The following is a 12,590-nucleotide window of genomic DNA, read 5'->3' on the forward strand; positions in this document are numbered from 1 at the left end:
GGTCGATTTGGTCGACAACAAGGGCTGCCGCTTCAGGAGTAGTCGAAGTTGCTGCCATAATGTTCATGATAATCTCTTCTTGTTTAACAAGAGAGTGAATGCGAAGAATAGACGTAAAAGGATCCATAGGAAGGATTTGACTCAGAATATCGGAAAAACGATCATGGAGTCCTGAAGGAATTCCTTGGTGCGTTGTTGATTATTATGATCAATAATTGATTTTCCATGCCCAAAAGTACATGGACCGACAACCAATAGTGATTGTAATTCATCTTAGAGAGACTTAAGATGAGTAAAGTAAGAAGAAACATCGTTTCCTTCTTGCTTGTAAGAGAAAATAGCTCTCTTAAACTGATAAATCTTAGGCACATTCGTCTGAAAAAAGCGATCATGAAGATTGCGCCATATATTGGCTGCATTATCATCATAGAGAATAGATGACCGAATGTCTTGAGCAACGGAGTTGACAATCCAAATATCGACAAAATCATTGCACCGTTCCCACGAGTGTAATTCAGAAGCAGAAGAGGGTTTGGGAGTAGAACCATTAATAAACCCTAATTTATCTTTCGCACGAAGTGCCATCTTCATAGCTCTTGACCAGGAATTATTGATATCTTGTGAAACATATTGACATTATCAAGTAGTTTGTTAATTACTTCAATTTGGTTTTAGTCATCTTGTCTATGTTGATCTTGTTTAGTCTAAGTTATTGTGTTTGGGTTGAATGTTTAAAGTTAATGATACTGGTTTTCACAATTTTTGTACGATTTTTTTAACATTAACATTTGTAACGGCCACACATTTAGAAGGTAGTTACAATTATTTATTTATAACGGCATGTCCTTTCCAAAGCCGTTACAAATATATTTGTGCACACTTTGTTATGACGGCAGAAAAGAGGAAAGCCGTTATAAATAAATAATTGTAAAGGTTGTCTCTCGGTACAAGTTTTTTATTTATGGAATGCATAGTAACGATCGAAAGCCGTTACAATCTGTTTTTGGTAACGACTTTTTCCTTATTGTAACGGCTTTAAGCCGTTAGAAATAGTCTGTATTTTTGTTGGGGGAAGTCGTTACAAGTAGTCTGTATTTTTGTAGTGGGTATTTTTATAATAGAAATATCAACTCTAACAAAATGTAGACATAGTTAGATAAAAGTGGCTAATTTTTAATTTACAAAAAATTGAAAGCTAAAAAAGAAGTTGGTCATAAAGTAGGGGCTAAAATGAAAATAACCCTAAGTTGTATGATCAACGTTATATAATCAATGTTATTCTATTGAGGTGTCACTAATTAAATCTAAGTGTTTTGGTTATCGTTTTAACTATCCCCGTTCTCTGAAATTAATATTGTACATGTCGTCTAAGTTTCAAATATTGTATAAATACACTTATGATGATCGCTAAATTTGAAATCTAAGTCGAGTGGCCCGATATATTTTATTGCGTAACTGAGATTTTGAGCAAGTAATACTAGCCCCAAATTTTTTCTCAGGAAATATGCATATGACATAATAGGTGAACTGAATTTTTAATGCATAAATGGTAATTGTTTCACCTAAAAAAAAAATACCATAGAAGCATAGGCCTAAACATCTAGAAAACTTTTCCCAAATATTTATCCCCATACTAATAACTTAATTACTTTGAGAATCACTAAGATTACATTACGGTTTTAGGGAAGACATTAAACTGCATGGGTAGCTAAGAATTAGACCGCGTTCTCTATATATGTTCATATCTTTAGTTATTGGTAGTCCTTTCCTATCCAGGCTACTGTTTACGTAATAAGATTTTTTTTTGGTACAAAATTTTGAACGAAAACTTTTTTTTTTTGTTTTCGGGAAAACTACCATTGTCAGTATTTTTTATTTTTATTTTTCTTTAAAATTTTGTACGTCGGAAATTTTTTGTGTTTCTCCCAAGTATCGTTAATAGTATCTCCCCAGCCTCTTTGACTATGGTTGATTCGAAAGGACCACCCACTCTAGAAGCACTCCTCGCATCTTTGAAATCGGTGGGGTCGAATTGATTTTGTGAATCAAAATTCAGTGTCTTGACCAATTTCCATTCCAGTTAACACTAGGTCAAATCGATTTGGGTTCACAAGTCTATTTGCCTTCATTGATTTCAACTCGGTAACTTGATACTTCCACCATATTATTCAAAAATCTCTTCAAAAAAAAACTTAAGACACAATTCACACATATTATTTATCTCTTATTTTGTGAACGAGTTATAAACATACAAGTACTGATTTATCTTGGACCATTAAATTGATATTAAGTAAAAGGTAAATGAGCGGACACTATATTAAAGAAAGTGACAATTTCAGTACTTAAGGCATAAATAGAATATATATAGATTTTGTTTCTCTTGGATTTCATTAGATAGTTATATATTTTAGGGATTCTATAACCACCCTAGCATCATGCCTCTAAATCAACCTCTATTTGTCGTTCTCTCTTCTCCTATGTTTGAGAAGTAATCCAGGCGTACAAGTGAGCAATACTTATACTATATAGTCCTACAATCTCTACGTACATCGAAAGTTAGGTGGTTCACATGTTATTTATTGATTACTTTGTGAAGAGTCACAAAAGCATAATTTGATCGACTTTCGTTAGGAGCTTGCCTATTTTTTAGCTTGAATAGTAGACCGACTAAGTTAGCCTGATTATGTTAAATTGTTTTTAAAATAGAATTGAACACGACATAAAAAAAAAATGATGTTTTTTTTTTCTTGGGGAAAAATAGAATATACAAAACTTTATTGTCAAAGAAACAAAATATTAAATCAATAGCCAAAATAAACCTCCTTTCAATATGTTGCACATGACATCCCAACTAGGTTGGCACTTTCACATAGCATCCATCATTAGAGCATCTCCAATGGGACACTCAAATTCTAACCTTTAGAGTGCCACTTAAGATTTTTAGAGATTTTGTTAAAAAACCTTCTCCAATGAAATACTCTATTTGAAATCCATGAGGATGTGGGAGTATTTATTATAGAGACACTCAAGAGAGACACTAAGTGTCACTCTAAAATTTAGACCAATATAAACCTTTTCTTTTCAACTGCTTTTTCCATATTCAACTTAAGAGTGACATGTGTATTATGTATAGAGATTTTAGAGATCTCCATTGGAGATATATAGAAAAAAAAAATCAGAATTTCTCTATATTGACACTTACGAAAAAGAATCTCTATTTGACACTTGACAATAAGATTTTAGAGTTTTTGTTAGAGTGTCCCATTGGAGATGCTCTTAGAATCACCACCTATTATTGTTGTTATTATTATTATTGAATAAAACCAAGTACAAGAGGGGGGACTTAAAGCCTAACCCTCAATTTAACACATGATCCTAACATTAAAAGACTAAGATTCATCTGAACATGTGTGAAGAGATACCATTTAATCTAATCATCTTAATAAATTTTCCTTCTTTGGGTCATATTTTTCGGATTAACTGACTACTTGAGATGTTTTAGTACATGATCAAATACTTGAGTGGTACAATGAAGCACAATGAGTCCATCAACTTTGATAGCGAAATCAAGATTCTCTTCATATGAGTATTCATCTAATAACATCTTGAACTTGGAATATACCAAATACTTTATCGGAACCAGTACCTTTTACAATCTTCTCCAATGTAAACCGGTAGAAAACCCTTATGTACTGTTGTAGTATTATTAGTATCCTTTGCTAACAATTGGCCATACTTGAAGTAACTTTGTTTCGTACTAAACTTTGTTTTTAGAGATGAAAACATCTTTATCATCTTCATTATTGGGTGAGAAAGGATCAATGGAAAACAGGACTGAGATAAGGGGTGGTAGGGAATGAAAAAGTTAGAGAGAAATAATTTCGGCAGAGAGCAGAGGGTATAAGATCAGAATGACTTGTTTAGTTGTTTGTGAATAGTTTACTTGCATAGATTGACTACTTGAGATGTTTAAGTACATGATCAAATACTTGTTTAGTTGGAATCTTAGACTAACTTGGACCATTAAGTGGATATTAAGTTTAAACAGTAATTGAGCGTGTATGATATTAAAGAAAGTGACAATTTCCGTATTAAATGGACAAATAGTATATTCAGTAAAAAAAATCATGTAAATCAATAGCCAAAATAAATCAAATATTTATAGAAATCATCTTGACAGCCAAATACGTATCTCTTAAACTTCAAGTCTTAACTAGTTGAGATGTTGAAGTTCATGTTCAAATATTTGAGTTGTACAATTGAGAAGAATGGGGCCTTCAACTTTGGTATCAAGTTCATGACTTTCATAAGAATATTCATCTAATAACATCTTAGACTTTGAACATACCAAATACTCAATTGGAACAATGTACCGTTTGCATTCTTCTACGACATAAATCGGTGGAAAACCCTTTTGTATTGCACTAGTACTCTCCCTTAAGTTAAGAATGAGACATATTTGAAGTCTTTCTTTTCCTTACCCAATATTCATTTTGGGGACGAAAATATCTTGAACTTAACTATTTGGTGGGAAGGAAGAGAGGAGAGAAAGGACTCTTATTATTAGAAGCAAAAGGCAAGAGAGAATTTCAAGCTAGCGTAAGATCACAGATAGATTGTGTATTAAATAAATTAGGAATTTGATTTATATAGAAGAAGCTTTAGGGATTTTTTAGAGTTAGACTCTGATTGTAATTCTAAAACTACTACATAAGATCTTTTTCTAATCTCAATCTAGTTTTAATTGTGTAGAATAAACTAGGTAGATGGAATCTACATATTGTTTCTCTTTGATTTCATCAGATATTCATATATAGTAGGGATTTTATAACTACCCTAGTCCTTTAATTTTCATTAACTAAAAAATGACTGTTGTTTTTCTTTTCAAATCAATATTTGATTTTTTTTCATTTCCTATGGTATCCCGATTCTAAATCAATAGCCAAACTAAATCTCCTCTCAAATGTAAGAAATACGACATTTTGGCAAAGTAAAAAAAAAAACAGAATCAACAAGTAAAAGAACATATATCAAAATATTTACAGATTAAAATTCTGGCTATGTTAATATTTTGAAAGGTGTGATATCTTCATTATGCTGGACTTGATGACATCCCAACTAGGTTGGCACCATATGGAGCATCCATCATTAGAATCACCGCCTGTTATGGTTGTTATTATTATTGAATGAAATACAAGAAGGGGAAACTTAAAACTTAACCCAGAATTCAACATATGACAAAGCTAGAATTTAAAAAAAAAAAGATCCATCTATACATATGTGAAGAGATACCCTAATCATCTTAATAACAGAGTACACGCTTCTTCAACTTTAACACTTCTTCGACTTTAACTCTTCGTTCTTTGGGTCATTTTTTTCGGATTAATTGACTACTTGAGATGTTTGAGTACATGATCAAATACTTGGGTGGTACAATGAAGCACAATGGGTCCATCAACTTTGATATCGAAATCAAGATTCTCTTCATTTGAATATTCATCTAATAACATCTTAAATTTGGAATATACCAAATACTTTATCGGAACCACGTACCTTTTTCTATCTTCTCCAACGTAAACCGGTAGAAAACCCTTGTGTACTGTTGTAGTATTATTAGTATCCTTTGCTGACAATTGGTCATACTTGGATGGACTTTGTTTCTTACCAAACTTGGTTTTTAGAGATGAAAACATCTTCATCATCTTCATTCTTGGGTGAGAAAGGATCAATTGGAAACAAGAATTAGATAAAGGGCACTGGTAGGGAATGAAAAAGATGAGACAGAAATAATTTCACCAGAGAGCAGAGGGTATAAGATCTCAATGACTTGTTTAGTTGTTTGTGAATAGTTTACTTGCGTAGTTAACTTATTATATACAGAGAAAACTTTCTAATTTGGATGTGGAGGTTTTATAAGATTGTGGGTTTATTAGTTTCCAATGTGCCTGTGCCATTAGATTGTGGGTTTATCATTTTTAGAAATAGTAATATAGGATTTTATCTAAGATTTTATCTGTCTGAACTAAATAGAGGATCCTAGTTTAATATAATGTATAGATACACTTATGATTGTCGCCAAATTTGAAATCTAAGTCTAGCGGCCGATATATTTTCTTTCAATTGAGATTTTGATCAAGTAATACTAGTCCCAAATTTATGCTCGCGAGATATGCATATGACATAATACGTGAACTCAATTTTTAATGCATAAATGGTAATCGTTTCACGTACAAAAATGCCATAGAAGCATCCGCTAAAACATCTGGACAACTTTTCGCAAATATTCCACCCACATTAATAGCTTATTTGATTCGAGAATGATATAAGATTACATTTCGGTTTTAGGGCAGAATTAAACTTCATGACTCGCTAAGAGTTAGACCGCGTTCTCTAGATATGTCCATATCTTTAGTTATTGGAGCCCCTTTCCTATCCAGAGTAACGTTTACGTGTTAAGATCTTTTTTTTTTGTACAACATTTTGAACAAATTTGTTTTTGTTTTTTTTTTTGTTTTTCTGCGAGCTGCAATTGTCGGAATGTTTTTTTATGTCTCTTTAAAATTTTGTACTCCCGAAAGTTTTTTTTTCTCCCAAGTATCGTTCCTTGTTAATACTGTCTCCCCCGCCTCTTTCACTCTGGTTGATTCGCACGGACCACCCCACTCTAGAAACACTCCACGCATCTTGGAAATAAGTGGGGTTGGATCAATTTTATTAATCAAAATCGGTGTCTTAACCAATTTCCATTCCAGCTAACACTAGGTCAAATCGATTTTGGTTCACAAATTCTTTTGCCTTCATTGATTTCAACTCGGTAACTTGATACTTCCTCCATAGTATTCTAAAATCTCTTAAAAAAAATTAAGACAGAATTCAGACATTTTATTTATCTGTTATTTGGTGAACCGAGTAATAAACATACAAGTACTGATTTATCTTGGACCATTAAGTTGATATTAAGTAAAAAGTAAATGAGTGAGCACAATATTAAAAAAAGTGACAATTTCAGTAGTTAATAGACAAATTGAATATTTAGAAAAATAAACATGTAAACCAACAGCCAAAACAAATCTCCTCTACTAAATCACAAGAGAGGAGAGATTGTGTATTAAATATGGACATATATAGAGAATCTTAAGGGATTTTGTGGAGTTAGACTCCAACTGAAATTCCGAAATGACTTAGATTTTTTTTCTAATTTAATCTATAGTTTTAATTGTGTAGGATAAACTAGGTAGTTGCAATCTAGATTTTGTTTCTCTTTGATTTCATTAGATAGTCATATATTTTAGGGATTCTATAACTACCCTACCCTAGCATCCTGCCTCTAAATTAACCTCCCTTTGTCCGTTCTCTCTTCTCCTATGTTTTAGAAGTAATCGGGTCGGACAAGTGAGCGATATTTATACTATGTAAATCTCTACGTGCATCAAAAGTTACGTGGTTGACATGTTATTTACAGATTACTTTTCAAGGAGTCACAAATGCATAAACCGTGATGGACTTTCGTCAGTAGTTTGCATATTTTTTAGTTTGAATAATAGATCGACTAAGTTAGTGCCATTAAGCTAAAATTGTTTTCAAAATAGAATTGAACACAACATAAAGGATTCTTTTTTTCCAGGGACAAAATAGAATATAGGAACTTTTTTGTCAAACAAACAAAAATGTAAATCAATAGCCAAAATAAGTCTCCTCTCAAATGTTAGAAATATGATAATTTGGCAAAATAAATCATCAGACCATTAGAATTACCACCTATTAATGTTGTTATTATTATTGAATGAAATTATTATTGAATGAAACCAAATACAAGAGGGGGGACTTAAAGCCTAAACCCTGAATTTAACAAATGATCATACCATTAAAAGACTAAGATTCATCTAAACATATGTGAAGAGATACCACTTAAACTAATCATCTTAATAACATAGTACACTCTTCTTCGACTTTAACTCTAAGTTCTTCGGGTCATATTTTCCGGATTAGTTGACTACTTGAGATGTTTACGTACATGATCAAATACTTGAGTGTTACAATGAAGCACAATGGGTCCATCAACTTTGATATCGAAATCAGGATTCTCTTCATCTGAGTATTCGTCTAATAACATCTTGAACTTGGAATATAACAAATACTTTATCGGAACCACGTACCTTTTACCATCTTCTCCAACGTAAACCGGTATAAAACCCTTGTGTACTGTTGTAGTATTATTAGTATCCTTTGCTAACAATTGGTCATACCTGAAGTGACTTTGTTTCGTACTAAACTTTGTTTTTAGAGATGAAAACATCTTCATCATCTTCATTATTGGGTGAGAAAGGATCAATGGAAATCAGGACTCAGATAAGGTGTGGTATGGAATAAACAATTTGAGTGAAATAATTTCGGCAGGGGCAGAGGGTATAAGATCACAATGACTTGTTTGGTTGGTTGTGAATAGTTTACTTGTGTAGTTAAACTTATATACAGAGAAAATTTCTAAATTAGATTTGGAGGTTTTATAAGAAACTGTATATATGAACTAACTAGATTGTAGCCTTATCCTCGATTTTCATATATATGAACAATCCCAAGAGGAGGATGCTCGGGGAGAACTTAGGAGAAGAAATGGTAACGACGCAATTAGCCCAACATTATTAGAATATTGTTTGTGGCGTCAAATCTCCAATACTTGCCAAACTTGAGATCTTACATGTAGTCTAGTCTTCCTATACTTGTCAAACTTTTGTTGGACAGGGGTGGAACCAGAATTTTAGGTCCGGGAGGCAAACCTCTTACTTAAAGTTAGTAAAAGAAATTGTGAAGAAGTTACTACAGAATCTATCTTCGTTGCATGGAGGTGATTCCTTTTGGGTTGTTAATTCCTATCTGGGTGGTGCCGTCGTTAGATTGTGTACTTCCGAGGTCCTAGCAGATTGTATCAATGTTATCCTTAATGGGATGTCATTGCTTTTAAAAATTACAAGACACTCTTGTCCCTAGGCTTTTAAAAATTACAAGTTGTTCGATCAATGTTATCCTTAATGGGATGTCATTGCTTACATGTAAGTGCTCTATCTCGTTATTACTTTAAAACTTTTCCTTTCTCGGACATTTTAATATTATACGAATCGACAAAGTTTAAAGTATTGGACCCTTCCAAACAGGGTCATCTGGTGGGAGTGCGTGTGACACTCGCAGAGTCCCTAACCACGCGGGGCCTCTTTGCAGAAGGTTCTAAATATTACTCAATTAAATGTATCACGGGTGAAGTCTAGCTTGGACAAAAAAACGATTGTAGTTTAGTTGGTTGTTTCTTTCAATCTTGTTTGGGTGATACTAGGTAGAAAATCACACAATCAAAAGATCGATTGGTGGGCAACCAACAACTTGGTAGACCTCAAGATGGACGAAGTTATGATTCGACATGTAGACAGACAAAAGACAAATTGAACCGTTAAGTCTTGGAATACCAGGATAGTGCCGGCCAAGGGGGGTCAGGCGGTCAAGTCAGCAAAGTAAAAAGAAATAAAATCACTGGAATGTCGAGGGTATCACCGTGTTGTATCGTCAGAGGGTGACTCAACTCGCAGAGTGGCCGGAGCTTCGACTCTACGAGATAGTTTGTCAGGTTAGTCTCCTAGAGCAGGTCGAGAGGTCGACAGGATCGGAGATTCTAGCAGTTCGAGAGGTTGAATCAATCGGAGATTCCAGCAGAGCTTCAAGGTTGGTGGAACTTGAAGGTAAATTATCGTCGTCTAGAGCAATCAATTGAAGGACGATATGTGCGAGACAAAATATTTTGTCAGAAGAGCCGTCTCAATTCTAGACTTTTCATAGAATCATAGTCAGAGATAACTTTGAGGTATTTGAGGCGGTGTGAGGTATTCGACTGACCTAATCAAGGGATATGTGGAAAGATCTCCGTAGTTGAGGTTGAATCGACAACTTGCAGACTCGGTTGAGGGCAACCAATGGGTGCTTGGAGTGTTCATCTAGATAGTCGTTTACATGGGCTTCGAAGTCATAAGACCTTGAGTGGGTTAGGCTCCTCGTTGACTATGGTAGTTTAGTTCTTATTTTACTAACTACTTTCCTAATATATATTTTCTTCATTAATACTGTTTAATAGTATTGTAGTTATGTCAAAACAATATTCTGGTGATGTGATTTGACAAGCTATAGTAAAATTTTCTTTTACTTCATCATAGTGACAGAAGCAAAGACAGGTCACAAGTGAGTGAAGCTTACACTGTAAAGTTTTACAGTCTCTAAGTCTATCGAAAGTGAGGTTGTTGACAAGGTATTTATTGATTACCTGGTGAAGAGTCACAAAAGCATACACAGTGGTTGACACCGTTACAGAAACAAAGATTGACTTCGTCACGAGCTTGCATATTGTTTTTATCTTGCATTATAAACGACTAATTTAGGCCATTAAGTGAAACTTAACTATAATTCACAACGAAAGAGACAGTTTTGGCAACGGTACAAAACCGTCGCTAATGGACTAAAACCATTGCTAATAGTTTTCAGCAACATAACAGAATTTGTCGCCAAAAAGGCCAAGATATTATTACCGACAGGGTGGAACGACGATTACAGAAACCGTTGTTAATGATTATTATTTGTGACTGTTTTTAAGAAACTCGCCGTAGCACAAAAGAAATTTATTTATTTTTACTTTTTGTTCCGGTGCTTACAAAATCGTCGCTACTGTATAATAACAACGCAATAAAAACCGTCGCTATTGAGTCTTGTACATTTTTTAATAGTTTTCAAAATTGCATTGATCCAGTGATTTGAAATTAGTCCCTCTTAAAAAGATTCACAGATCTTCAAAAACATTTATATATCATTCTTATATCTATATTCTAAACACTATTTCAAGTATCCAATGTCAAAGAAGAAGAAACATTGAATATGCATCACATTCCTAGATCGTCAAAACATTCAATTTTTCTTTTCTTCTAAAATTTGAGTACTTACTATTCAGTTGGTACCGCACCATAGAGTTTTTTAGTCCCCCGCTAAAAAAAGTACATAACATTTAAGATTATTAAAATTGAACAAAAGTGACATAACAATTAAGAAAAATGAACATTGAATATGCATCACATTGCGAGATTGGTAATCGAATTTTTTTCATAAGCTCTAAAACTGGCCTTACTACTTTATCAAATTTCTTTTTGTTATAACCATAACAGAATTGAATTCTAGAAACATATAATTATCCAAATTTAAACTCAACCTTCAAAAGAACAGAAAAAACCCAAATTTATTTTGGAGTAGTTTCCAGTTCGAAATAAAAAAAATGTGTATCAACGTCATACAATTCAGTGAATAAATTGAAAACAAAAGAAAAGGGATTGAACTAACAATTAGCCGTACAATTACTAGAAATTTGTTTGTGGAGTCAAATCTCCACGAATCCATTCAAAAGGTATTGATTTAGCATTAGTAAACCTGAGATGGTACATGTAAAGAGGTAAATCACCTCTTGATATGATTATAATTTTATTATCGACTGAGGAAAAATATAGAGAGAGAGGGAGCCAGATTTGAGCGAGAGAGAGAGCTTTGAGAAATATTTCTCTATGTTTATTCATGATTTATACATGGGTATTTATAGGTTTACAAGTAGTTATCAACTAAGTATATATTACAACAAATCTAGATATCAAATCTTAACTATGCCTATCACATAAAACAACAACTTGCCATATACAACCCTAACTGTAATGTGGTCGTTTGGATGTTGATGACGGTTGTCGGCTGGGCCTGTTCGGCTTCAATGGGCTTGGGCCTGGTGCGTGCCTTAATACTCCCCTTCAAGTTGGAGGCGAAAGAGATGTAATGCCCAACTTGCCAATGATCTTCTTAAACGCATCCGCTCCAAGTGGCTTTGTAAAAATGTCTGACAGTTGGTCAGAAGTTGGTGTGAAACGAGGAGCGATGACGTTGGTTTTTATATTTTCCCGAGCAAAGTGACAATCAACCTCAATATGCTTAGTTCGTTCATGGAAAACTGGATTGTCAGCAATGTGCAATGCAGCTTTGTTGTCAAAGTGAACCGTCATTGGAGAAGAGTGGTCAATATCAAAATCTTGAAGTAAATACTTCAGCCATTGAAGTTCACTGGTTAATTGTGACAGGGCACGATATTCTGCCTCAGAAGAGGATTTGGCAATAGTTGGTGTCTTCTTCGATTTCCAAGACAGTGGACTAGACCCAAGCATAGTAAAATATCCCGTTGTAAAACGGCGAGTAGATAGACAACTAGCCTAGTCAGAATCACAGTAGCCAGTGATCTGAAGAGAACTCGTGGATGAGAGAAAAAGGTCATTGCTAATGGAACCTTTGAGATAACGCAGAACACGATAAGGAGCTTCAGGGTGAGTTGTGCTCGGTTTCTGAAGAAACTGACTGAGATTATTGACAGCATAACTTATGTCGGGACGAGTCATAGTGAGATAGAGTAGACGACCGATCAATCGTCTGTAAACAGTGGGATCCGAGAAGAGAATCTCCATCAGAATGATTAAGTCGAAGTTTTTGCTCCATTGGAAATGGAAAGGGGCGGCAAGCTGATAAACCAGAGTCTT

At 34.0% G+C, this 12,590-nt stretch overlaps 1 protein-coding gene across 1 annotated transcript; it reads right to left on the reverse strand.

The window, feature by feature from the left end:
• Window positions 1-273: 273 nt before the first annotated feature.
• On the reverse strand, window positions 274-585 carry LOC147568603 (uncharacterized). The gene has a single exon (XM_086660296.1). It carries the CDS (start codon window positions 583-585, stop codon window positions 274-276), a length of 312 nt encoding a protein of 103 aa, XP_086516422.1.
• Window positions 586-12,590: the final 12,005 nt, after the last annotated feature.

The sequence above is a fragment of the Eschscholzia californica genome, unplaced genomic scaffold (assembly GCF_041429995.1).
Source record: "Eschscholzia californica isolate CP2 unplaced genomic scaffold, dmEscCali1.0.p SCAF_1, whole genome shotgun sequence".
NCBI classification, from domain to species: Eukaryota; Viridiplantae; Streptophyta; class Magnoliopsida; order Ranunculales; family Papaveraceae; genus Eschscholzia; species Eschscholzia californica.